Below are 27,775 nucleotides of genomic sequence, written 5' to 3'. Positions count from 1 at the left end.
ACCACCCTGTTGAGGGTCCACAGAGATGCTTCCCCAAAGCCCATTGCCCTCGTGGGGATTGCGGTGAGAGGGCTGATTGCGCGTGTGTGTCTCAACAGATGAAGCTTCTGGGCGAATGCAGCGGCAGCATAGATTCCGTGAGGCGTCTAGAACACAAGCTGGCAGAGGAAGAGAGCCTCCCAGGCTTCGTTAACCTCAACAGCAATGAGACGCAGACAGCCGGTGAGCGCGCTGCCCTCGGTTTCAGAGAGTGGTACCCAAGATCACTGTGTGACACCAGGCTCCACGGAGATGCTTAGCCTCCCTCTACACTATTTCATCCCACGACAGAGGAGGGAGACAGAGAGTGACAATGTGTGTGTGTGTTGTGTTCCATTTATTCAAATACACATCGTCAGCTTCTTGTCCCTTTACACTTTCCCATGACAGAGGAGGGCGGCAGAGTGTCAAAGTGTGTCTTCGGCTTCGTTTACTCAAATGACCTGCCTGGTCTACACTGTCAGTGTCTGCATGGTTGCAGAGGATTCTGCAGGAAGAAGTCAAGGATGGTTTGATCTCCTCCCGCGCTGCTTACTGCAGTGTTAAATTCTGTGTAGCACACGCGCTTTACACTGTTGTCATTAGAGAAACAGATAGGAAAAGCAGAGCCACTGAACCCGTGTAGCTGTCCTTACAGGCGACAGCAGATACGATCGGAGGCATTACTGTCCTATCTGCTGCCCTTTAGTTAGCCACCAGATATCTCTAAAGCATTTCCTAAAACCCCACCAGTGTAGAACTCCTGCTCACTGCTCTGCGCGTGCCCCACCAGGTGTGATTGACCGCTGGGAGCTCCTCCAGGCCCAGGCACTGAGCAAGGAGTTGAGGATGAAGCAGAACCTTCAGAAATGGCAGCAGTTCAAGTCAGACCTCGATAACATCTGGGCCTGGTTAGGGGAGACCGAGGAGGAACTGGACCGACTCCAGCACCTGGCACTCAGCACCGACATCCACACCATCGAGAGTCACATCAAGAAGCTCAAGGTACCTGTCTTTGCCTTCCTTTCATCGGTCCGAAGACCATGGTCACATGTAACAGCTAACAGATTTGTGTGTGTGCATATGCATGTACGTGTGCATGTGTGTAGACATGTTTATGTAGGCACAAAAGTATATATATGTGCACATGTTTATGGAGATCAGAGAACAATCTCCTGTATTCATCATTTTGGCTGTTGAGGTTTTCTGTTTCTTTGTTTCTCTTTTTTGAGTCAAGGTCCCTCATTGGCTAGAATGTGTCAAATGGTTATGTTGCCTAGCCAATGAGCTTCAGGAATCTTCCCGACTCTGCCTCCCCATCACAAGGATTATAAACACACCCCACCATGCCCTGATTTTTTTTTTAACTTGTGTTCTAGGGACCAAACTCAGATCCTCATTCTTGCACAGTGAATCATTTACTGACTGCTGCCTCCCAACCCATCTTTCATAACTTCTGTCTCTAGTTCTCTACTTCCTCGGGACAACAGCCAGAAAGTATGTAGGTTAGTATTCTGAGCAGTGTGTCAGAATGCCTGATGTAAACAACCCTATAAGAGGCAAGAAATACTGACGGCCTGAAGGTTTAGTTGGTAGTGCCCCACCTTGACTTCATGCATGTGGGCAGAACTCATGGTGGCAGGCATATGTGGAGGATACTGTTCACCTCATAGCAGACACGTGACAGGAAAAAGCAGCAGCGTAGGACAAGATACAGCCTTTGAAGGAGACTCTTGCTCTTCTGTTTCTACTAGGTAGGCCCTAGCTCCTAAATTTCCAGAGCTTCCCAAAGTAACACCTCCAACTGGGGATCAAGCATTCAACACAGGACACCGCTGGGGATATTTCCCTTTCAGACAGCATCTACCCAAAGTGGACAGGATGCTCTTCTCTCCCCAGCTATCTCAAACCCAAGTTGGTCTTTAAAATTCTAGAGAAGGACTGAACTATATAACAATCTACCATGCAAATCACCGCTTACAACTTAATAAATTAGTATTTTAAGGAATGGCCAGTTAGGTTTAGTACAGAACCTGGGACCTCTAGAACCTATCTGGTGTCTTCACAGGGGAAGCACAGGTTTGAGAGCCTTACATGTCTATATAGGCTGGAGAGAAGTTATTCCCAAGGTCACATTAGTGTGAGCCTTTGGGCGACTTGGTAAAATCATTTGACTGTCTCCAGTCAACACAACTTGCTAAATGGATTATGGCCATGGAAAAAGCAATTGCATAGTAAATGAGCAAAACAATACAAATGTATGGAGTTCTTATGGTGAAATACTCGCCACTGGCATCTGATTTTGGCTCAGTCTGGAGGAGTGCACAGATATTGTCCTTTACTTACAGGTCTGGTTCTCAGCCTCCTCACCCAGTTGCACTTGCTTGTGGAAGCTTGTGAGCCCCCACCAGACCCAGGGCTTCATTTCTCTTTGGTAGCTCTGGAGCTCCTGTGATTATGTCTAGAGGACACCAAAACCATGTTTCTCCTCAGTGAGAAGCCTCCTGGGATAGCACATGCTCCGTTTGTGTTCCTGTGGTCTTTAGTGTATTCTGTTCATTGTGGATTGATGTTATTGTAGCTTTTCTCCTGGTGATGGTGTTGCTTTCCTTTGAACTTTCAGACACAGAAATGAATCTTCCTGCACACAAATCCCCATTGCAATGTTTTGGTGTTGCTCTCTGAGTCAGCTCCATGAACCCCAGGACAAAATACAAATGAGAGATGCAGCTTACAGGAGCTGCATACAGAAATACATTTTTCTCTAGAGTTCGCAAGGCACTCTATCTAGATAGTTTTGCATTATAGCCAGGCTCCCTTAAAAGAAGACATGTATTGTTGACCAGAGTCTGAGACTTCAGTGAGAGCTTGGATGGCATCCTGTATGGCAAGCAGCAACCACCTGTCCCACCCACATCTTTTTCTGAACCTCTCTCAATAGATTCTTTGTCAGCAGATCCTTGGGACAACTGACGACATTTCCCCGCATCTGTTGACTTGTGATGTCTTTGTGGTGGCATCTGGGAAACCATGTTGAGAACCTATAGTAAAAAAAATTAAGTCATTAGGAGGACAATAGAAATAATGAGAAACTGTAGGAAATTACCCCGCATAGTGTTATTTCCAGAATTACTTACCCAGGATGGATCTTTGGGTGTTTTTGAGCACATAGAGGTTCTTACTACAAAATTAAGAACTCAGGTTCTTGGTACTGAGTTCCCAACTGTTTTGCTTTGTTTAATGCATGAATCCAAAATTGGATTGCCTGAGGGTTTTGTTTGTTTGCTTATTTTGTTGTCTTGTTTGATTTTGGAAGTCAAGCTAAATTTATCAAATCATAAAAACCCAATGAATTTTCTTTTACCACAGCAACAATGTGGCTTATGACAGTCAGGTTTAACTCGTGGGCCAATGAGCCTGCATTTCCGGCCATTGGAGGCCAGAATTCTAGGCTCTGAGGAGCTTTTCCTTCCTCCTCACACACAGAGAAGTTTGGGTGCCACAAGTTTAGTGAAATGAGACTATTACTCTTGAAAAGGTTTTAAAAGGCCAGAGCCATCTTTCCTCAAGCTACAGAGCTCAGTCCCTGTTTTGTTGTGCTGTGGTTGGCTATTTCTGCACGGGGCTCGGGTATTCAGATCCGCCATTCATTGTGCCAGGCATCAACATTCTCTGTGAGTCTCTTCTTGCCTTGGGAAGTCCTTTCCCCTTGGCCATTTTAAATTGCCACTCTACAGAGCCCTAGCAAACATAACAAACATCCTGAAAATGTAGCAGTGACTCATTTTGTCATAGAAACTCTTGAAACATGGGAGGCAGTGGGTATGTATGTATGTATGGGTGTGTACACATGGAATGCTACTGTGGCCCACATCACATCCTGTTTGAACTTTTTCAACCTCATGTATTTTCTTTTTTTTTCCCAATTAATTATGCATGCAGACCCACATTCATACACAGCACAGACAGATACAGGCAGACACATTCACACAACACACACAGACACTTACTTGCTTACCCAGGAGGGAATCGAACTCTGGACCTCGAGCACTGCAGGCGGCCCTGCAACCTCTCAGCCAGCTCTTTGACCGTTCTCATGTATTTTCTTATGTTCCATCTTTGTTGTTAGTTATTATGATTCTTTTTTAAATTGTAGTATCATTCTAAGTGATATATACCCATCATCCCTTATCTGGCTGAACATCCTGCTCAGGGCATGTTTTAGTGTGTGTGTGTGTGTGTGTGTATACAGTTGCACATGTGTATATGCGCATATGAAGGACAGGGACACCCTCAAGATCATTCTGATACTGCTATCTGCCTTTTGTTTGTGACGGGCCTGGAGCTCAATAACTAGGCCACACTGGCTGGATGTCCTGCAAGCCCCAACACTCTTCCTCTCTCTACTCTAGCCCTGGGCTGATAAGCATGCACTACCACACCAGGGTGTTTTATGTGGGGTTTGGGGATTGAACTCACAACAGGGCTCTATCCCCAGCTCCGAGTAAAACATTTTCAAGGGACTTCAACGTGACTTTTTGGAAATATTTCCAGCATTGTCCTTACTGGATTGTTCTCCTTAGGAGCTCCAGAAAGCCGTGGACCACCGCAAAGCCATCATCCTCTCCATCAACCTTTGCAGCTCAGAGTTCACCCAGGGGGACAGTAAGGAGAGCCACGACTTGCAGGACCGCTTATCCCAGATGAACGGGAGATGGGACCGAGTGTGCTCTGGGCTGGAGGACTGGCGGAAGCTGCTTCAGGGCGCACTGATGCAGTGCCAGGTTGGTAGGGCTCTCGGCGGGTGAAGACACCAGCCGGGATGCTGACATTACAGTTGCTTGACGCATGTGGCTGCTCTTCAAAGCCAGTATTTGAATGAGACAGCGTTTCTTATTCCTGGGGAATCTGTTCCTGTGACCTGCGTTCAAGGAGTTTTGTCCCATCTTCTGTCTAGCTAGATAAAAAGCCAATGCTTACCAAGTTGAAGATCCTTCTTCCACTGATCCACTTATTCACTCAAAACATATTTGCCAAGCATTTAGGCAGATAAATTTTGCACAGCAAAGCGAGCGTTACAGTTAACAGATTCTTCCATTTGTGCTGGCATTTACCGAGTTTCCTCTGTGTGCGAGGTAAATCTCTCAGCAGTTAAGATACAGTCCAGCCTCTGCTTCTGTTCAAAAGACAATAGCAACAGAGTAGGAGAATCTGACCTCATGGCTCAGTGGGTAAGGGTACCTGCCACCAGCCTGGAATTCATGTGGTAGAAGAAGAGAAATGGCCCCTGAAAGTTGTCCTCTGACCTCTACATGTATGTCATGGCATGTAAATGCCCCCTTCCTCCCCAGAAAAATAAAGGCATGTAATAAGAAACATTTAGAGTAAGGAAATAGTTATCCGAGGAATTTATAAACACAGGTGTGACAGTAATAGAGAAAAATTATTACAGGAGGGAGGGCCAAGAAATCCCGTGGCTATTTGCCAGCTGCGGGGAGGATGTTGCTTTGAAGGAGCTCAACAGCTGGGAGTTCCATGAAGTATGCAAAGGTATTGTCTTTCTTAGAGCAGCAGCAAGAAGGCTGTGTGGCTAGATTATCGCCCACAGACAGGAAGTGATCAGAAGGTCAAGGGCCAGTGAGGCGCTGCTTGCATCCAGACTGTACGCAATGGGATTGGACGACAATGGGGTGTGATGCCTCCTGGAAAGGGGGAGGTCCCTGTTGCTGTTTCTGGCAGTGTCTGCTGTATGTTGGGGCACATCAAGAACAAGGGGAGTAAGCGTGTAAGAAGATGAATGAAGGGGATGCAGGATTGAGCCTTTAAACATGGAGAGATTCGAGCATGTGTGTAGCGGCGTAAATGAATGCAGACAGAAATTGTAATAAATATATACAGCTTTAATTGGGAAATAGACTTACAGAACCACAGGTTCCAGCGGAGAACAGGAAAGCAGAAAAAGGGGGCAGCTGGGAACGCACCCGCAATCTTTATAAGTAAAAAATATCCTCGGGGTACCCCACCCTACAAGTAAGGTGGTTGGCTGGGTCTCTCCTACACACGCAGAAGAGAGTTGCTTCTTTTCAGATCACCTTAAATTAGTGCTGCTGCTGCTTCGTTTTGCTTTGTGTTTGAGAAATTAAGTGTTTTCATGTCAGTGGGCTTCCTGTCTAACTGTCCCCACAGTGGTAAATTAGATGGTAAATCATCTTCTCTAGGTAAGAAGATGACCTCATACTGTGTGGGTCACAACAGCACCAGGGCTGCTGGGATCAGGCCATAGCCACTCTGCCTCCTAAAACAAGCAGGGAACTTCCTCCTTGAGAGGTCATGTCCTGGTCACTATGGCGCTGCATGTTTCCCATGACAGCCATAAAAGGAGCTGAAATATATTCTAGGAAAATGTGCCATCCGCAGTTATTTTATGCTCTGTTTTTTTTTTTTTTTGGTAGGAGTTCCACGAAATGAGCCATGCTTTGCTTCTCATGCTGGAAAACATTGACAGAAGGAAAAATGAAATTGTCCCAATTGATTCTACCCTTGACCCAGAGACACTTCAGGACCATCACAAGCAACTCGTGGTGAGAATTCTAGATTTTTATTTTGAAAAAAACAAAGATACATTAAAAAAAAAACTTTTGCATGCTCTTTACTTATGCTCCATCCAAAGTCTCTAATCTAATTCTTCGGTGCTGCCAGTCAGGAAACAAATATGTGTAAATCACACCTTCCAGCATGATTGCCCATTGCTCAATTGTGCTAATCTTAAGTGTTCTTTATTTTAATCAACTTGTGTATGTCAAGGCACTCTTTTGAGTGGATTATACTTACTTTTAATCCAAACTTCGTGCATTACATCTGCAGCCTTGAAGAGTGTGTGTGGGTTTCTTCTACTGATACTGCAGTACGATACTCTGAGAAAAGCAAACGAGGAGGGGAAAGGGTTTCTGACTCGTAGTTCAAGGGCGCATTCCGTCATGGCAGGGTGTAGGAGCAGCAGGAGACTGAAGCAGTTGGTCACGTGGCATCCACAGCCAGGAAGCAGAGAGATGAATGAATGAATGCCAGCACTCAGCCCTTTTTCTCCAAGTATGCAGTCTACAATCCCCTTCCCAGGGAATGGCCCTCTCACTATTAAGATAGGTCTTCACAAATCAGTGAATGCAATCAAGATAATCCCCTACAGGAATGGCCAGAGACTTGTGTCCCAGGTGATCCGAGATTCTGTCAAGTTGGAGGTTAACACTGACTGTCACGGTGCATTTAGTGGCTTATGGCAAAACTGAAATTAAACCATCTTAACTGAAGAGAGACAGTTGAGTCTGATTAAGAGGACTTAAATATGCCAGGTGAGGCACAAACCTCAGTGGCAGGTTTGCAGAAAGCCATGAGATAACTTACTGTCACTATCTTACAAAACAAGAACATAACTATTTCTTAGAAGCTAGAAGCTTTTTCTGACACTAAATTCAGCCAGAAATTTACTGTGCAAATTCATGCACAGGGATGCTGAGACAATTAACATAGAGTATAGCTGGGTAAATATATAGATGATAAGGAAGCAAGCTTGAGTTCCATTGGAACATACTTTGTATCTGGTCTGTCTCTATGGTAATACAATACTATAGCATAGCATTCAGTGCTCACTCACCCAAACTGCTGAATTGGTAGCTTCGAATTCACTATTAGAAAGATCTTTGCAACCAATAGTGGCGCTCTTGTATTTCCGCTCACCCTTGGCTGCTGGCAGGTACCTGTGGATGATGGCTCACTGAAGATCATTTCAAAAGATTTAGCTAGACATATTTAAATCTGTTCTACCTTGATGGTAGCATCTCATTTTTCGGTTTAACAGGTCATCTTAGACCCCATTTGCATAGGGCTTTCCTTTGTCAGAATCTTCACGTCCCTTACTCGGTTGAAACTTTCCCATAATTCTTACTATAACCCATGCACCGAGTGAGAGCCCCAAGCTTAGAGGGATTTAGAGGTCCCTCAGAACATATTTGGCTATAACAAAGTTAGCGTGGAATCCCCATATCACAGGTCCTGAGCTGCAGTCCTAGTTAGAGCCTGAATGTCACGGGAAGTTCAGATATGAAGGCCCACATGGACAACTTTCTCCAAGTTCCAAAACTTCTTAAAGAAATATCTCCTTTTATTTTTATATAGCAAATAAAGCAGGAGCTGCAGAAATCCCAGCTGAGAGTGGCCTCGCTGCAAGACATGTCTCGCCAGCTCTTAGTGAATGCCGAGGGTTCAGATTGTCTAGAGGCCAAAGAAAAAGTCCATGTCATTGGAAACCGACTCAAACTTCTCTTGAAGGAGGTCACCCATCACATCAAGGATCTGGAGAAGTTATTGGACATGGCAAGCAGTCAGCAGGTGGGTAAGGCCTACAACACACTGTAGCATCCCGTCTCCCACAGAGCCCGAAGCACCGCATCTTCACCGGCCGCAGAGAGACTCGGAGGGACCACTTGTCAGACCTGAGTGGCCGCTCTCCATCACCGGTGCTTCGAGAGCTGTCTCGAAATATAAAAGCAGACTCGTCAACTTTTACAACAGGACGGTGTTTTTGAGTCTGTGAAATCCAGGAGACCTCTCCAGCCTGCTCCTGTCAACCCTGTTGCCGTGACTACTCTGGCATTTCATTTCAACTGTGTGTTTAAGAAATGACATGTTTTCAGGTAGACAGCTGCAATGGACCGGCGTAATCCTTGCATGTGAGTTTTGGGTTAAACAGGCAGGAGAGCATGAACTCTCCTTTTGAATCTATTCTTTGGCTCATTCATTCATTCATCATTCATTCATCATTCATTCATTCATTGAAACGGTCCTCTATGTGTTTATTTTGCCCATTTCCCCCCTTAGAGCAACTCCATCATGGACATATTGTTAGTTTTGAGACATGTGCCCTGTAGATCCAGAGTGCTTGGTAAGGTGTCAGACATTCAGTTGTGAAATGCTTTCATGAACACAAAGCTGCTCATTCCTCTGGAAGCATTCTGAGCACAACCTCCCCTGGGTCACAGCAGGGTAGACGCAGTTTTCCTGACCTCTCAGACAAGTCTCCTAGGAAGCTGGCATTCGTTTTGAACGTAAACCAATTGGATTCTGTCCATCCTGAGTGACCTGTATTTGTAAAGACTTTCCCCCACTCCTCTCCCCACCCCGGGCCACTATCAACTCACTTGTGCCCATGTCATTATTAAATAAGAAAACATAAAAATAAAACACTGGCTGTGTTTCTCCGAAGAGGCAAAATTATGTCAAGAAATCCCAATAAATTAAAAGAATTAGGTTTCCTTCTTGTCACCTTAACTGGGTTTCCTTGCGGATGGTCTGAGTTTTGTGATGGAGATGTAGAGATAAAGGTGAAGAGGGCTGAGCTGAGAATGCTCTGCTGCAGCAAGAGACCCCAGTGCACTGAGATGTGCAGTTGTTAAATGCATCCCTTTCTCTTGCAGGATTTGTCTTCCTGGTCTTCTGCAGATGAGCTGGACACCTCAGGATCCATGAGTCCTACATCGGGCAGAAGTACCCCAAACAGACAGAAATCGGTAACTTTCTGCTGGCTCTTTCCAACTGATCCATGGGTAGGAAGTGTGGAAAGCAACAGTGTTTGTATCTCCAGGGTTCACAGGCTCAAAACGAGAAACCCCAAACAGAAAAGAAAGGCCATTCACCCATTCAAAGTTATGTCTCCAGCCTTGCAGCATGTTCTCGGCAATAAAAAAGAGATTTGTTTTTCTGTTTTTCTTTTCTTTTTTTTTAATGGGCTCAATGTGTGGCTAGAACTCATAAAGAAAAACTTTTTTTTTCTCAATTAGCCATTTCTAGAATGGTGCTCATTATACCTTTGGTGGCTCCTTTCTTCAAGCCACCACCAGCATGTCCACTAAACAAAGGTGGGTTGTAGTGCCCAGAAGTGCCTCAGCCAGCAGGGGTGAACTGTGGGCATCTTATGAGTCGGCTGGATTGATAAGATGGATGAAGTTGCATTAACTCTCAAGTGAAGGGGCTTCTGAAAGGTGGTGCCCAAGGGCTTCTGGGTACTAACCCTGAGAGGGCAACTACTCAAGTCAACCCCATACACAGCCCATGGTGGGGGCTATCTCCCCAGAGTGCACAGAGGAGAAGGCAAATTTGACTCCTGCTCCCCTCTATTCCTCGATTCTCTGTGTAATTAGGAGCTTGTTTTTAATTTTTGTTTGATATTTTTGTCTGGCTTTATAAGTATATTCATTCCACTTCCCCTTAGGTGTTAGAAGTAACAATTTCATTTGTATTTTTTGTCATATATACTTATGTTCTATGCTGATACATGTGTTATCCTTAGTAGAATTTTGTTTTACCAACATTCACTAGTTTCCTATAGATCCTAGTTTAAGAATGTGGAGGAATACTGGCTTTTCAACTCAAAATTTAACCTTGATTTGTCTTGAGTGTGCAACATGTTGGACTTCCTCTCTACAGAGAACCCTCTCGTTTTACTATTAAAATTCTTAAGATCAACTGTTCCCTCAAAGTTGCAAAATGAAGAAGCCTATGTGACTGCTCTTTGAAGCGTACAGAATGATAAAGTGAATTTCATTTTTAGAGTTGGTAAACGCACAGAGAATATTAAATAACACAGAATCATTTGTGCTTCTGCCAGGAGGAATAGGAGAGGCTGTGCCCACTGCGGGCACGTGCTACAATGGCAACTCATGTTGGCTTAATGTCTGAGACTGTAAATATGAGTCTGTCCTTCTCCTGAAGAAAAGCCAGTTTCCTTGGTCCATGGGTACCGACCATTGCGTTTGATTTGTTTGCCCTTTGCTGCATTCTCGGTTGTTTTCATTGGTTAGCTTGTCTTTATTTGCCTAGACTGAACATTCTTCTTTCTTTACCCCTGTTCATTGCAAACAGCCACGAGGCAAATGTAGTCACTCACAGCCTGGACCCTCTGTCAGCAGCCCAAAGAGCAGGTACCTTGTTCTCCTGGTTTCCACCTGTTCTAGAACCCCGAGAGGATGATGCAAATTGCCCGTGATTTAGGGAAACCTCTAATCTGGGTAGTGGAGATATTGCAGTATGTCCTAGTCAATTGGAAGAGAAATTTCCCCATAGAGAACAGGCAAACCTCATAGCGGATGGCAGTCATCTCTTCCATCCAAATTTTGTTTCCCTGTCTGGTCCTAGGAGGCTCGGTGTGTCTATGAATATGTGATTCGATTAGCGGCACAACTGCCATTGATTCACGGCAGATTTTTATCATCCTCTCTGCTTCTAGATTTTTACCATAAGGCAGGTAATTGATCGATGAATTATTTCACTACCCACAGAACCCACAAATCTGCATAAAATATACTAACATCCCCAGTTTGTTTGTTTGTTTGTTTTTTATTTGACCTTTCTGTTTTATCCAGATTGTGGGTTTTGGATTTTTAAAATGGCAGAGCCTAATTTGATGTATTTTCCATTTAAAAAACAAAGTACTTTTCTAGATACTTCAGCTTGCCCTAACCCTCTTCTGCCAGAGCCCTCGGCCCCTTGTCTTCTTCACACTTGGCAAGCTCTTCCACTCTGAATCTAGGACCAGCCCTTACCCTGCTCACTCTCCTGAGAGCTGACCCCAGCAGTGGTCACTGCTGCCACCCTATCCCACGCTTGCCTCTGAGGTCCCCATTGTTTCTGCAGTTAGCAACGCTTTGCCTTTTCTGTTGTTGGTGTGATGTCTGTATGCCTTTGCCTTTCCTCAACTCAGCTTGTGTTTCCCCAGAAAACCTTTTCTTTCTTTCTTTTCTTTTCTTCTTTTTCTTTTATTTTCTTTTTCTGTGAACTGAAAATACTGTTCTTATAGCTGGCTTTTCATCCCAGTTCCAGGCAGTTCCCTGAGAAATATTTGCCCCTCTGGAAACTTAATACCACTGAGAAGAAATCTAAAGGCCTGCAGGGAGGGTGGAAATGGGAAAATGTGGCTGTAAACAGCCCCTGAGTAGTAGTCTGGGTTTACGTGCTGTGCTCCTCATGGTTGGCTGTTTTATGTGGTCAACCCCACTCCGCTGAAGTAACACACAGACTATTTTTATATGCTTTTTTTTTCAAGCCATCTTTTACCATAATTTTTCTCCTTTTTTTTTTGGTTGAAAACAATGTTGCATTTTTGTTCCCCCCCCCTTTTAAACAATCTGTAATAAACTAGCAATAATGAAAGATAGAATAAACTCCCAAGGTCTTAGGGTGATCATGATGGCCATCTGTGGGTGTTCTTATATCCTCTTAGCTACCTACAAGAAAAGGCAATCGCATACTGTAGGCAAAGCCTGGGGTTATATAATTCGCCTTCTCCCACAAATTTGGATGTGCCACACACGACCCACCGAACTCCTGAGAAAATCTCAGGTCCAGTCTCTAATTGACAAATCCCCTTTGGTTCACAAAACCAAGTCTGTCTGCTCCCCTAATTACAGTGGGCTGCCACCTAGGTCTTCTAAATATGTGGAAGGTATGTTTCCTAGGGTATCAGTTGTTTCTATGTGCCCCTTAACAGGTCTCTCGCCAATGTGTCAGCCACATTCTCACTGCGGTACCCACAAAACTCCTCTCAGCTCTGTTCTGTCCCGCACCGCTCATTAACCGCTTTCTAATAATTCACCAGTGCTCACTTGGTTACCTGGGAGGGAACAGATTACAAAGAACCTTCCCCCGAGTGACACGCTCCATCAGCCACCTTGGCAGACAAACTGTGACTGAACGTCCTGGGGCTGCTTAAGTCCAGGGCACCTTAGACAGGGTGCACTCAACCCTGACTGTGAACGCAGAGGGGAGCTGAACCTCACTCACAGTCTGGGCTGCCACGGTGTTCCTTGGCATGGAAATCTGAGTTTGATCTTGCACTGGTCCAGCAAATCCAAAAGGTAATTGAAGAAACATGGGATTCAGAGACGAACACTGGTTTCTGAGGCCAAACAGGAACCAATTTGGAAAGGTACCGGTGTGAAGGGAGAGGGTGAATCTTCTGTCCTTACTGTTTCAACTCAGTGTTAACTGTATTCTCACTATTATGTATTTCATTTGAATTTTAAGTTGAGTTAGACTAAGTAATTATAGTGTTCCCATTGAACATTATAATATTTTAACTGAGTGGAAGGCAGTAGTTACTCAGACACCACACTGTGTAGACCTAAACCTACAAAACCAACATACAAAGGTTTTTTCCATTAAGAGATTTGTAATCTATCAGAATCCAGAGATTCCTAAGATTGTTTGCAAGGAGCTCCCTCAAAACTTACTAAAATTATAAGAAACAAAGAAAAACAAACCTGGGCCTGCATTTATACTAACTCATAGTACTTGTGGTTTTTATTGGGAGCAAGCACGTGGAAGGGTGCCTACAGAACAGGGCTTCTCTTGGTCCAGCTGGCATCTTTCTCCGGGCTGATCTGACCTCAGATTTTGTAACCCTCTTGCCAAAAAGTCTCCTATACAGATATACATGGATGGATGATAGTCTAAAAACTCTGGAGATCGCAGGCTAGGTTTTGGCAAGATGGCAGACTTCAATTCTCCATGTGGGATAGATGATGTCCTCACTCCATAGCTCAGAACAGTGAAAGGCAGGGCTACCCTGGGAGCTCTTGGCTTTGGCATCTTCTACACAGAGAACTAAGAAGGAATGAAAGTCAAAAGGATTGGCCGAAGTTCTGATTGGAGGGGCAAGAGGTGTCCTTTCCAATTGCCTCAAATATGTTTAAGCAAGCCAATGGGAGTTTTCCTTTGCTTGCTCACTAAGAATTCCCATATATGCTCTTCAGTTTCTGGTGAAATTTGTTCCCCAGTTCCTTCTGTTGGACTCTTCTTGGAAGCGCATTTGTTCAAAGCATTCAAAGACCCTTAGCCTTAAGCAGTTGCCGTTGTGAGGCCAGCTTCCTCCTGCCCCAGGACAGCTGTGGCATGAGACACCAACAGATTTCTCTTTTGCTCTTTTGAAGTAAACTGTCCCAGCATTTGGGGGAAAAGAGTCAAGCAGTTTGGGAAATAATATCTTAGAAAATACTGTTAGTGAATTGGAAATGTTTTCCTTGAAGAATAAACTGAATTCAGCCGTTCCCAAGGGCACAACTCACACACCTCCAGTACAGCCACACAGAATAATTGTTAGATGCTGGCATTTGTATAGTACCTAAAGGGTTTCAAGAACTATGCTAAGCCTTGTGTGTGTTAGCTCAGTTAACCTTAAATCCCCAGGACATGGCTAGATCCCTCGACTTACAGACAAGGACAAGGGATTGAAGAATGGATACGGATCTCACAACACTGAGGACCCTATTATAGGGAAACTACACCTCTCTGCCACTGGGATGTCCATAATAGGGTAAATCAAGCAATATGTGCATAGGACCAGGTCAACATTCAATAGGGAATAATGGAGGCCTCAGCTGATGGCTGCAGTTTGTCTTCTTAGTCACATATGAGGAAGTACTGGATTCAAAGACCATAGATGGATACCTAGAGAAATTCCTGCATATGAAATTTATTCACCCTGTTGCCGTTGCTGGCTGAAAAATATCAAAACAAACTGAAACTATTTTCCCTAGCTTTCCAAGATGTATGCACGGAATGATCTCGTTATATCTTCCGTGGTCCTGTAGAATTTGGAAAATGAGTTACCTACTCGATGTGAATTCTCAGGCCTCTCAGTTCTCTTTAGCATAAGGACCTTTATGTCATGTGTTATTATACCTTGCTCCCTCCTTTCCTGCTCTTCTTCCTCCATAAGTGACTGTGTGTTCTAGAAAAATGGCCAAACAATTATTTAGTCATCAATTTGAAAGAAGAAGAGAAAGGCAGGATATATATTTACTTATAGAGAATAAGCACATATTATTCTGGACAAAATTACTTAAAATATCTCCATTGATTAAGTTCTTTGGGTAGAGTCACACATTTTAAGTTTTCCTGTATAATTGCAGTCCAGTGTTATCCACATTTATACAGAAGCCAGTGAAGACTAGGAAAGAGTCTGCTTCTCAGACTTAGTCCTTCTGTTGAATTTCCCAGGACTCTTCAGACGTGGATGATCTCAGTTCAATAAGTTAGCATTACAAAGTACCCTTTTACTTTGAGATCATTAACCTACTGGAACTAAAATCTCTAGGACAGAGTCACCCCAATGAAGAAACAACTTTGAAACTTTTGGAGTTCTGTAGTTATTCCAGGTGGGGTGGAGCCTTCTCACAGTCGGTAGATTGAACATTTCCAACTGCATAGGCAAGCCACAAGTACTGCATGTTCCCTCTGTCCCAGCCTCCGCCCGTTAGTTCTCCCTGCGTTGGCATTCTTCAGCAGTATGAGTCCGGTGGCCGTTACATTTTAATAAAGAGGGCTTTGATGTTGTTTAGTGTGCCATGTCCTTCAAAGGAGTCGGTCACATGTGAGCCTGTGCTCTCCAAATGATGGACGGCAATTCTTGTTAGGAACGAGCTGGTCCTGACACCGTCTCTGTTTTGATCCTGATCGTTAATGTCACAGAAGCCAATCATTGACAAAGAGGAGCTATCCAGCTCTGTTTGACTGAATTAGCGGTTGTTTGTGAACCTTTGCCCATCACCAAGGCATCCAGATGCGCCCCGATGGAAACGCAGCAGGTAGATATGTAGTCAAGAGGAACGTAGCTCTATGCCGTTGGGCTGTCACTTACCGAGTTCCAGGGAGAATGTTCTTGGTCAGGGGCTATTGTCACACAACATGTACTGAAGAATTGAATGAAAGAAAAACTCAGTACAGAGCTTGCCCTGTCCTTTTAACCCATATTTCTCAGGACACTTTAAAGCAAATTATTGAATCACATAAGATGTCAAAGGAAAAAAAATGTCTTTGCTATTTAATATGCTAAGTTACCCATCTTCTTCACAAATGAGGAAAGGAAGGCCAGAGACCCGGATATAGCCTAATATATAATGGCTACATAGTGGCTACCTGTTTATTATGCAACTTCCTGGAAATGCAGTCTCCTTATAGTGATATAATGGCATGTGACCAATGCCTTTATGGCTGGAAATGTTGATCTTAAACCCAAGAAAATCAATTCCAGATGGTTTCTTAGAATCTGGGCCTGCAGACTCACCAACATAGATTTTATATTTTCTTCTCCCAACAAGGGCATTTGATGTCCTTATGTTTAATTACACGAACTCACTAGGGAATTTGGCCTAGGGCTTTAGGAATAAATCTTCTCGATATATCTGTTATTTTTTGCTCATAGGGTGCTGTTTGATATATATGTCCACAAGATAACTCTTGTAAAACAATAACTCCTTAGCCTTTTCCACACATAACCCAGAAGAGCAGTCGTGACTGCTCCAATAAAGAGACAGTGACACCCACTTAGAACAAACCCCACTTCCATATTCAGGACTTTATAACCACGGTTTCTCATGAATAACAAAACCTCCGTGCTTTCTCCAATGCACTCGAAGCAAAATGGGAAGATTTGGCACTTTGGATCTAGAAGGAGCTTCAAGGTGGCCATCTTTCCTCTCTGGAAAAACGGTGTCAGTTTCTGAAAGCCACCGTGCTAGTGACAGGACCAGGCTAACATCTGCTCCTCCGCAGCTGTGTTCTGTAGACAGACACCATTGCTATCCTGTGCCATTCTGAAACTACTTCCACAGGCCCAGATGCTGCTGTGGTGCAAGATGAAGCCAGGGCTTCCTCTGAGATCAAGTAGCTTTCTTCAGTCGGAGTGATGTGGCTGGGGCACATTTGTCCTCATGTTACATAAAGTTGATCATATGCAGGATGCTTAGTTGTGGTACACTGGGGTTCTGACAATTTTGCCTAAAAATTAGATCAAAAATCAGATAAAAAAATGCATCGAACATCCTCATCTTAATTATCCTGAATCTATTTCACATGTACAGTTTATCATTATGGATGGAAGCGTTGTCACCAAATTGAGTAAAGGGAGTATAACTTGAATGCATTTTGTCACCTGTAATTGACTGACGGGGTGTTTAGTTTTGAGTTAGTGCGCTTTCCAAGCACGGTGCCCTTGGTGGTGGGGAAGCCTGCAGAAGGCCCGTAGTTCTTAGGTTGGTGGCCAACAAATGATATGGGCACCCTGCAGAGGGCTGGCTACTCACTGCCAAACTGGGTGGTGTTTTGCATGGCCCTTTACATCCCAGGAAGGCGCTAAGGCAAGAACCAGTGCCCATCCTGTAATTGAATTGAGCTGTTTATGTCAATTCTTCCCTCAGGTCCACAAAAGGTGGCTGCGATTCCTCCCTTTCTGAACCCAGGCCAGCGCGGGCGGGTCGATCCTTCCTGTTCCGGGTCCTCAGGGCTGCTCTCCCCCTTCAGCTGCTCCTGCTGTTCCTTATCGGACTCGCCTGCCTCGTACCCATGTCCGAGGAAGACTACAGCTGTGCCCTCTCCAACAACTTCGCCCGATCATTCCACCCCATGCTCAGATACACCAATGGTCCTCCTCCACTCTGAAACAGGACATCCTCTGCACAAGTGCTGGAGGATGGATGGGCCCAAAGCAACCCCAGGCTATCAGAGAGTTTGATCTTAGCAGAGGGCCTCTCATGGCAGCTTCGGCTCTCCTCCGTACCCTGTGTGTGAAAAATCAAACCTTTGGACATGGACAATAAATAAGAAGAGAACAAATGGGATTGGGAAAGTGTCATTTGACACTCTGAGCCTTAACACTAAAGAAATTAAGTTAAGGACGTACAGCGTTCCCTTGACCCTTGAAGTCCAGGCCTTTGACATAGCCAACGGCTCCGATGGGCCATCTGGGCAGCTTTCCTATGGTGCTGCTCCATTAACCCAAATTCACCCTCCCGGGCACCATGTCAATATCGTACAATCTACCACCCTGCTGGAGGTGCTAGAACCTCCTCACATACGATTTTTAGGGTCACCTATGGCAGCTTCCTCTCTACCTTGGTTTCTTAGGGGCATGATGTTTTATCGTTGCTTTAGAGCACAAGCTGTAAATCTGAAAGGCACTTTTTAAAAAATACAAGGTATAAAGAAAACCTGGATGTAATAAATAAGATTTATGAAAAGCTTTATGTGAAGAAAATTGAATGTTATAGTATAAAAAAGATATTTATGTATGTACAGTTTGCTAAAGCCAAGTTTTGTTTGTTGATTTCTTTGCATTTATTATAGATACTATAAAGTACTTTGTCTGTGTCTCTTATTCCTTTAAAACATACCTTGAATTTTCATTATTCAGTAGGATGTAGCATAAATTATCTCTTTGCTGTTATTGTTAAGCCATACTTTGTATATGACAATACAATTTACATATTACATAACATATAATAGAATGGTTTAGTATAGCTTTAAACAGGAGAGAGAGACAGAGAGAACTGAACTTTAAAGAACAAAATTTTTCCCAAAACAAATTTGGAAAAAAAACCAATTGTTGCAAGGACGGCTGCTTGTTCATCCCAGCCACCCGACTAGCTTAGCCCCAAAATAACCACACAGAAACTGTACTAATTAAATCACTGCTTGGCCCATTAGCTCTGGCTTCTAATTGGCTAACTCTCATATTTACTTAACCTATTTCTATTAATCTGTGTATCGCCACGTGGCAGTGGTTTAACGGGTAAAACTCTGGCAGTTCCATGGTGTCCCCTCCAACTCTGTTTTCTTCCTCCCAAATTCCATCTTCCCCGCCTACCTAAGTTCTACCCTATCAGGCCAAGGCAGTTTCTTTATTAATTAACCAATACAAGCAACACATAGAAGGACCTCCCACACCAACCAATCATCACATGATCAACGGAATTAAAGAGAGATATGGGTTTTCACAAATCCCTGCCTCAGAAGAATAACACATATTGATTCTTTGGGAATAGAAAACCAAAACGGTTCTTGCTACTTCAGTGCACAGAAAATCGACTTCACATACCCACCATGAAAACCAGATGGAAAATTCTAATCTTGCCCTTTTGTCTCCTTCCCACATTTTTGTTGTTTGCCTAGACTTTTTTTTTAATGATGAAGCTAGAAGGAAGGATTCCTTGAAGGAAAAAGGTGGTGAGAGAAGTGTGTCCTCAGAGCTCGTGGGTCCAGCTTCCTCTCACACTCTCTTCTTTGTTCCCATTGAACAGCTGGAAAAGCCCCATGAGATTCCTGTCAGAGGCCCCGTCTCTCAACCCAAAGGTGCCCACTGCCTGTTAGAGGCTCTTTCTCCAAACCCAACGGTGCCCACTGCCTGTTAGAGGTCCCTTCTCCAAACCCAACGGTTCCCACTGCCTGTTAGAGACCCCTTCTCCCAACCCAATGGTGCCCACTGCCTGTTAGAGGCCCCTTCTCCCAACCCAATGGTGCCCACTGCCTGTTAGAGGTCCCTTCTCCTATCCCAACAGTGCCCACTGCCTGTCAGAGGCCCCTTTCCCAACCCAATGGTGCCCACTGCCTATTAGAGGCCCCTTCTCCCATCCCAAGGGTACTCACTGCCCACAAGTCTTTCTGAGCCCTCTCTTTAGCTCCCTTCTTTTCTATTAAACCTGTTGATCCTGAGCTACCAGGTAAGATAAATCTTTCTTTTGTGTTTATGTTTGTGTTCATAAGATGCCAACATGTCTGTAGTCACTCTTGTCCAGGATAAGACAGAGCTAAGAGAAGGCAGTGGAGGCTTTTGTAGTGAGACCCTGACTCAAAAAAAAAAAAAAAAAGAAAGAAAATTTATTTCATACTACCCTATGACCTTGCCAACTGAAGCCCTCATAGAATGATTTGATGCAGATGAATTTTTAATTTCTCATTGACTAATTTTAGGAGGGGCATTTAGAAATCAATGTTGAAGTTTCTCTTGGAAATCGAAGGTTCTGGTGCCCTAAGAACATGCCTCTAAGTTGCAGTGATCACTGCTTTGCACTGGGTTCTCTCTGAATTCCCAAGTACGCGTTCCTGTCATTTGTGCCCTCTCCATTTCCTTTGTCACCTGTGCTACATTAGCCCCGGAACCTTCAAGTTTATAGATCCTGCTTGAAATAAATTATTTAGACCACTCCAGGGCCCTTACAAGACCCTAAAGATGTCTCCTGTAGTTTCTACAGAGAAATAGCTCAGGTACCATCTCACTTTGGATGTGTTCCAGGGCTTGGTAATCTGAAACACTTGAACTCACTTCAGATCTTTGATCGGTCTCTGGGGCAAGGCCTGGGCATTGAGTTAACACATCTGCCTGGGTCATTCCTACTGTTGACAAGCCCTGCGCTGCAATCTCTTATCTCCATCCTTTTGTTCTCAAGATTCCTTCCCTCCTCTCTCATTAGATGGCTCCCAAACTACCTCTGGTCACTTATCAACCATCCTTGACCTCCCTGCACTGAACTCGCTCCATGTGACATTGCTGGCATGAGGTCATTGCCTTGTGCTGTCAGTCAGTTCCTACCTAGTTTCCCCCATGATACTTCCAGGAATGATGCTACTTTGGAGAAATGAGAGGCTGCTTTGAGAGATTGCCAACAGCATCCCAGCACTATGCAATCAGAGCCAAAGGAACCTCTGAGCACAGGTCTGAGATGAATCATTCCTCACGCTTTCCTGTACTCTCGTGACCCTATCACTCCTGTGTCAGACAGCAGCTTGGCCTTTAGCCATGTTCAGTCCTTTAGGCCATGGATCTGCACTCTGCAGCAGGAGAGATTCAGGAGGCATGAAGACAGCTCAGAGGCTTCTCCTCCGATGTGTGGTTGACTCACTTCCACACACCTCACATCATTGAAGAACTCAGTACTAAGTATGTCAGAATAAAATGAAAACATTTTCCCCTTTGCTAGAGATCAAACCCAGGGCACCGTACATACTAAGTACACACCGTAAGTGAAGCACACCTCAGACCTTACAGAGAGAAGAGAGATGGTTTTTATTAACCCCACGAAACACCCAGTAGAGTGTGTGATGTGAACTTCCATTAAGCATTGAATGTGGGTATAAGTAAGAAATCTGGTGTGTAAGTCTGGGGTCAGAGAGTGTGTTCTTCTCCAAATGGTGGTCTGCCTGGCCATTTAATCACTGCCATGTCCACTGACAGATGAGACCTCTGCCCAGGACCCTCCTCATCTTCCGTGCTTAGGAAAGGGCACAGGAGCATCATCCACTGAGCCCAGTTGTTACCCTGGAAACACAGACATGTTTAATCAAAGGCCTCATGAAAGGATGGCTGAGCTGAAGAACATTAAGGATACAAGGATAAAGACAGTGATAGTTGCTGACGTCACATTTCTATAGTATGGACCATGAGTCTCCACCCTTGTGCTGGGGACAGGAATAATTTCCAAAGTGTAAGACGGGTAAGCAAGCTTGTGGGCATGTCGATATAAGATGTGTCCATTATGAGCTGTTGGCAATGGCAGACAAGGAGGAGATCTAGAAAGAGAAGACAGTAGAAGAATACAGGGTCGATAATCTAGGAGCTCTAAGTGACAATAAGAAATCCAAGGGGAACTGCAAACTTTTGGGAAAAAAGCATTGGGGCAGATGGGGCCAGGATTAGACTTCCTGGAAGGTGGATCAGCAGTAACTCCCCTTGTGTAAGAAATGAGCCGGGCCAAACTGTCAAGGCTCCAAAGGAAATTAAGCAAGCAATTATTGCAGAAAGGCAGACCAGAGTGGACTGATTTACAGCCAGTACCCTGTCAACATGTTAAGAAATTATGAACCGAGTATTTTATTGACAAGCCATATAAAAGTATATAGCAAAAAACAAGGGGGTGAGGTGATCTGGGAAAACTGGCCAGGACCACATGATCAGAACCTTGGAGGAGAACTCAATGTGGGTGTAGCTGGGGACAGCTGAGGACAGTTTGCTGGTTGAGTTCTTTGCTGTCGAGGCTTACCTATCCACTGTCACCTAAGAGCCAGAGGACACTGTGCTGGAGTTAGCAGCCTCAGACAGCAGTGTAAATAGATCCATCAAGGACTGGGATAGACCACATGCAGCTTGTGCCCATCCTTTGGGGAGGACGGCTCCCGCCTCTGCAGACTCAAGTCCCAGTCGGGTGCTTCATTGCTTCCTGTTATTACCCATTCAGAGCCGTCCCCATGGGGCCCTTGATGTGCAAAGAAATCTGAGTGCTCTTCCAGCACTCATCCTGAAATGGGAAACAGAGGCATTAGCAGTCCAGAAGGAACTCCAGAGAACTCCGATCAAATACGGGCAGGGAAAAGAGAGTGTGTCTATTGGATGTGTCTTTGTTTTCTGAGAACAAGTTTGATTTCCTTGTCATGTGATTGGTGGTAGCTCCTGGTGTCTGGTAGAATGGGGTGCAGTTTTAAACGAGGCAGGGAGGGTGGCTTACAAAGCCTGGAGACAGTTTTCTGCTTAGTCATATGCAGCAGCGAGGGGCCAATTCAGGTCATGGGAGGAGGTGTGGAGCAGAGCGGTCACTGCAATTTTAGATTTAATAATACGTTGTGATAACTCTGGCTGTCGTACCTCCTGCCACCAGGATATAATGAAATTGAAAAAAAGAACGGCTTTTAGTTTCCAGCCCCCAGCTTCTCGCTTTTTTCTGCAGCGGAGTTGCACAGTGTCCATCAGGAGTCTGCAGATAGAGAGACCCCGGGGAGACCCCCTCATTCAGGGGCATAAGCAGCACAGGCCAGAGTCATTGTTGAGCAGCTTCTGGGGACCAGGGGCTGAGAAGCCAAGCAAGGCTGATAAAACAGGCCAAGCAAAGTGAACAAAGGGGAACATTTAATCATATCTGAGGAAGTAGGGGAACCTCAGATATAATCTCTCAAAACCAGGAGGGTAGTGGGGGGAAAAAGGAGTCAGTCACATAAATTCTTTCAACCTGTGACCTAATATAATCTAGAGAACAATACTGAACTTGAGGTCACAATTATATCAAAATCTCTCGTCAGCTGTGCTTCAGGTGTTGGTATATGAGGCCATATATGGCGCCCCCCAAAATCCAGATGCTTCCTAGAAGTCATTAGAGCCTTGCAGAAGGACTCCAGCCCCAGTCCCAAATTGGGCCGTGATACTTTCTTTTTGTGTGTGTGTGTGTGTGTTTCATGTTTTATTTTATTTTTTTTTCGTTTATTTATTAAAGATTTCTGTCTCTTCCCTGCCACCTCCTCCCATTTCTCTTCCCCTCCCCGAATCAAGTTCCCCTCCCTTGTCAGCCCATAGAGCTATCAGGGTTCCCTGCCCAGTGGGAAGTCCAAGGACCACCCACCTCCATCCAGGTCTAGTAAGGTGAGCATCCAAACTGCCTAGGCTCCCACAAAGCCAGTAAGTGCAGTAGGATCAAAAACCCACTGCCATTGTTCTTGAAAATATGGAACGCTTCATGAATTTGCGTGTCATCCTTGCGCAGGGGCCATGCTAATCTTCTCTGTATTGTTCCAATTTTAGTATATGTGCTGCTGAAGCGAGCACCGTGATACTTTCTTGATGGTGTAGATGGAGGTTTCTATCCTGCCAGGTCCTACAAATGTTCAGTTCCAAAGAAACATACAGAGGCTTATATTAATTATAAACTGTTTGGCCTATTAGCTCAGGCTTATTATTAACTATCTCTTACAACTTAAATTAACCCATAATTCTTATCTATGATCAGCCACATGGCTTGGTATCTTTCCTCGGCGCAGCATTTCCATCTTGCTTCCTCTGCGTCTGGGTGGCAACTGCAGACTGAGTCTTTCCTCTTCCCAGAATTCTCCTAGTTTGGTCACCCCTCCTACACTTCCTTCCTGACTACTGGTAAATCAGTGTTTTATTAAACCAACACAAGTGACAAATCTTTACAGGGTACAAGAGCATTATCCAATAGCACTCCTCCTTTTTTTTTTTCTTTTCAAAACAAGAACTCTGAATCTAATTTCATTTGTTTAGCTTTTTTCCTGACCATTATTCATAACAACTTGTAACCAACACTCTAAACAAAGACAAGCATCCATAATCTAATTTTTGGGAATGTGAGCATGTTTTCTGGGCTACTTCCTGCTGATTGGAGACCCTGACAATCTTATAAGGACCCAGAGAAAATTTAGGATTATAGTCAAGTTCTGACTGGCATATTCTTTGAGGCTGAATTTTCTCAGCCAGCAGTCTTAAGGCTGTAGAACTACTCAGAGGAAACTCCAACAGAGGTGCTCTGAAATGTTGGATCATCTGGGCCATTTGCTCCTATCAGAGGTTTCTTAGGGGGGGTCTTACTCCGTCAAAGCTGACTTTTCTTAGCCCAGAATGAATCCACAGCCTCTCATTCCCCGTAGAAACAAAAGAAAAACCTTTTCTCCAAAGTAACATATCTTTTTACTTAAATTCAAGGCATTTTCAAAATATATAGGTTAATAATCCACCAGCATTAATAATCAAGGGTCCTTTAGCAGCTGTTACTCCTTCCTCAGCAGTATCCAGATTCTCTGTGTATTTTCCATCTTTACATGGGGACTAAGCCGGGGAGGATGGGAGCTGGGAATGCTAGTTTTTCTCTTGAACCCAGGTGGCTAGGTTTGGGTCCAGTTCTGACCTGTGCTGGTGGCTAAAATGCCTCAGGAAAAAGGCTTTATTTGTAAATTCATGCCCCACAAGTTGGGCGCCAAATGAAGCACGATTAATAAAAACTGAGAGACAGAAATTGGTGTTCAACCTGAAGATCAGAAAAGCAAAACAGCCAGCCACTGGCTGTTACCTCTACCTCAGTCCAAAATGGCAGTCTTGTCTCCAGGAAACCTCAGAATAAGACTGTGTGTAAGAGCTGTCTTTTCCCATCTTATAATACTCTCTAGTTCTGGGATTAAGGGCATGTGCTACTACTCCCTGGTTTCTCTGGCAAGATAGCGTGGCTACTGGAATTAAAGGTGTGTGTTATTGCTGCCTGATCTGTAAAGCTGGCCAGTGTGGCTGTTTTACTTTTCTGATGTTCAGGAAAGCTTTATTTATTAAGACACAAATGAAATCCCACTACATGATGGAATTGCTGGATTCATAAGGTGAAACTGCCAAGGAGCTTTTCATGTTAACAGTGGTTGTAAACCTCTGTTTACAACCCAACCCTGCACAGCTCACCTTCCACCACTGGTACCCAACCTTCCTGTGGGATGTTGAAGCTGATGGGATAATACAGGAATTGCCATGGGATGTTCAGGCTGACAGGATGGTACACAGATGCCATGGGATGTTCAAACTGATGGGATAATACCGGGATGCCATGGGATGTGCAGGCTGACAGGATGATACACAGATGCCATGGGATGTTCAGACTGATGGGATTACACAGATGCCATGGGATGCTCAGACTGATGGGATGATACAGGGTTGCCATGGGATGTTCAGGCTGACAGGATGATACACAGATGCCATGGGATGCTCAGACTGATGGGATGATACAGGGTTGCCATGGGATGTTCAGACTGATGGGATTACACAGATGCCATGGGATGCTCAGACTGATGGGATGATACAGGGTTGCCATGGGCTGTTCAGGCTGATGGAATGATCCAGGATGCCAGGGCCCAGGGTCTCTGGTCAGCTCTTTCCCAATCAGTGTCACCTGCGGTCTTCTCTCTGTACCACACTCATTGTAGGCAGAGCTTTCAGGCCACCACCTGCCCTAGGCAGTCCCACCCAAGGGCCGTTTGACTCTTCCTAACATGTCCTGGTGGCAGGCAGTATGAACAAGTTCCCATCCTCCCCTACATCTCAACATCAGCTTCATTCGATAATTTTCCAGGAGGCTGGATTTTTAATCAGGAGTCTTGCCTTGGGCTGTTGACCTGTGTGTGATAGTTAAACTTGGTTATCAACTTGGTAAGATTCAAATTACCAGGGAAATAAACTTGTGGGTTTGTCTGTGAAGGGTTTTCTTGAGTAGACGGAAGTGGAAATACATAGCCCAGATTCACACAGTACATCCCACAGCTCGGGGACCTGGAGAATGTGAGCCGAGTACCAGCACTAGTCACTCTTGTGTGGAATTGCAAGGTGAGCATCTGCCTTGAGCTCCTGCCACCAAATTCTTCCCGCCATGACAGAATAGCCTCGAAGTGTGAGCCAAAGTAAGTTCTTAATCCCTTAAGTTGCTTCTTCCGTTATTTTATTGAAACAACAAGGAAAGAACCCAGCATCCATTGTTGCCTATTGTTCAGCGTATCTTGGTTGTTTTTGAGTTGGGTTCTGCTGCATACTCTGGACTAGCTTTGAACACTTGTCCTCCCTTTACCTCCTGAGTGATGGAATGGCAGGCATGCGCCACCACACTCAGCTTCACCTACATTTTATTCATTGCTGTGAATAGGAAACCAATATTGTAATAATTATATGTCTAATTTATGAATGTAACCGAACATATAAACAAATGATACAAATAAATGTACATTATAACCATTAATATACTGGTATAGTATATGATTAAAGCTTTACATAGGATTTAATACATCTTAGGATAAGTGCCATTTCTTTCTGCTTGGGTCCATTTTAAAGGTTAGTTTCTTTATTTTTACGTTTATGCATGTGTGCCTGCTTGTGTGTTTGGTTTTGCACCCTGTGTGTACTCCTGTTCACAGAGGCCAGAAGACAGTGTCAGATCTCCTAAGGAGGGATAGGTGTTTGTGAGCCACTCTATGGGAGCTAGGAATTGAACCCAGGTCCTTTGTAAAGAGTTTAATCTCTCTTAATTGTCAAGCAATCTCTCTAGTCCTGGGGTTAATTGTGTTTTATAAAATCAACTATTTTAATTACAGAAGATTCTCTTATTTTCTAAAGAAAGATATTTAACAATATTCTTTCTCTTCTTTGTTCAACATCCAATTTTTTTTGTATACCTTTCTGTGGTCTCTTTATTTTTACCTTAATTTATGTGTACATAAAAATTGGATTACATTTTTATAGCTAAATAACACTTTGTTGTATATATACCACATGTTCTATATTCATTCATCACCAACAGACATTTAGTCTGGTCCATGTCTTGTTGCTATTTACACATTTTTAAAATAAGGGCAATTATTGTTATTCCATAATTTTCATTGTAACCTATTGTCTTAGTTAAGGATTCTATTGCTGTGAAGAGTCACCATGACCACAGCAATTCTTATAAAGGAAAACATTTAATTGGGACTCACTTACAGTTCAGAGACTTAGTACATTCTTGTCATGGTGGGACATGGTGGCATGCAGACAGACATGGTGCTATAGAGGTAGCTGAGAGTTTCACATCTTGATCTGAAGGCAACAGGGAGTGGGCTCAGTATCACATTGAGTGAGATGTCAAAGTCCGCCCCCACAGTGACACACTTCCTCCAACAAGGCCACACCTCCTAATAGTGCCGCACCCTATGGGCCAAGCAGTCAAACACTTGAGTCTCTGAGGGTCACACCTATTCAAACCAGCACCCCTATCTACAGGCATGTCCTTGTATGTGCACCCATTTTCACTATGCTGAAAGGTTCCATTTCTTTGTACTGTGTGTATTTGAGCTTTACAGTATGGTGCTGGGGAAATCACATAGAGATAGATAAGGGGTTACTACAGCAAAGATAATTAGCGTTGCTATCACCTCCCATAGTCACTTTTTGTGTGACAGAGTAGCTGACCAAAATCCCCAGTGCAATGCTGTTCGTTTCTAAGTGTGTTTATCTCTATGTCTGCTTCAGCGCATCTTTCGCTCCCGCATTCTCTTCTCCCTTGCCCATTTCTCTGTCTGTGTGTTTACCACAGTGTGGATGGGCCTAGGAGACCTTATGCTAGCTGAAACAAATCCTCTCTTTTCCCGCAGTTGT

The 27,775-nt window shown here is 44.2% G+C and overlaps 1 protein-coding gene and 1 non-coding gene across 8 annotated transcripts in view; one reads left to right on the top strand and one right to left on the bottom strand.

Moving 5' to 3' along the window:
• Positions 1-18,202, top strand: part of Syne1 (spectrin repeat containing nuclear envelope protein 1) — a 471,659-nt gene extending 453,457 nt beyond the window's left edge. For 5 of the 7 annotated variants that reach the window (XM_075949874.1, XM_075949889.1, XM_075949882.1 and 2 more), the window contains 8 exons: positions 99-222; positions 812-1,023; positions 4,602-4,802; positions 6,471-6,599; positions 8,191-8,403; positions 9,489-9,581; positions 10,933-10,991; positions 17,265-18,202. In XM_075949874.1, the coding sequence (XP_075805989.1) occupies positions 99-222; positions 812-1,023; positions 4,602-4,802; positions 6,471-6,599; positions 8,191-8,403; positions 9,489-9,581; positions 10,933-10,991; positions 17,265-17,505 (1,272 nt within the window). In that variant the 3' untranslated portion in view covers positions 17,506-18,202. The remainder of the gene's footprint in view (positions 1-98; positions 223-811; positions 1,024-4,601; positions 4,803-6,470; positions 6,600-8,190; positions 8,404-9,488; positions 9,582-10,932; positions 10,992-17,264) is intronic. The other 2 variants (XM_075949917.1, XM_075949908.1) reach the window with 1 other exon arrangement.
• A 5,119-nt stretch (positions 18,203-23,321) lies between these two features.
• Positions 23,322-23,428, bottom strand: LOC142842741 (U6 spliceosomal RNA). The gene has a single exon (XR_012909422.1). It is a non-coding gene; the product is annotated as a U6 spliceosomal RNA (small nuclear RNA).
• Positions 23,429-27,775: the final 4,347 nt, after the last annotated feature.

This window comes from Microtus pennsylvanicus, chromosome 1 (genome assembly GCF_037038515.1).
Source record: "Microtus pennsylvanicus isolate mMicPen1 chromosome 1, mMicPen1.hap1, whole genome shotgun sequence".
Lineage (NCBI taxonomy): Eukaryota > Metazoa > Chordata > Mammalia > Rodentia > Cricetidae > Microtus > Microtus pennsylvanicus.
The sequence above is the reverse complement of the archived record's forward strand: the minus strand, read 5'-3'. Positions and strand labels throughout refer to the sequence as shown.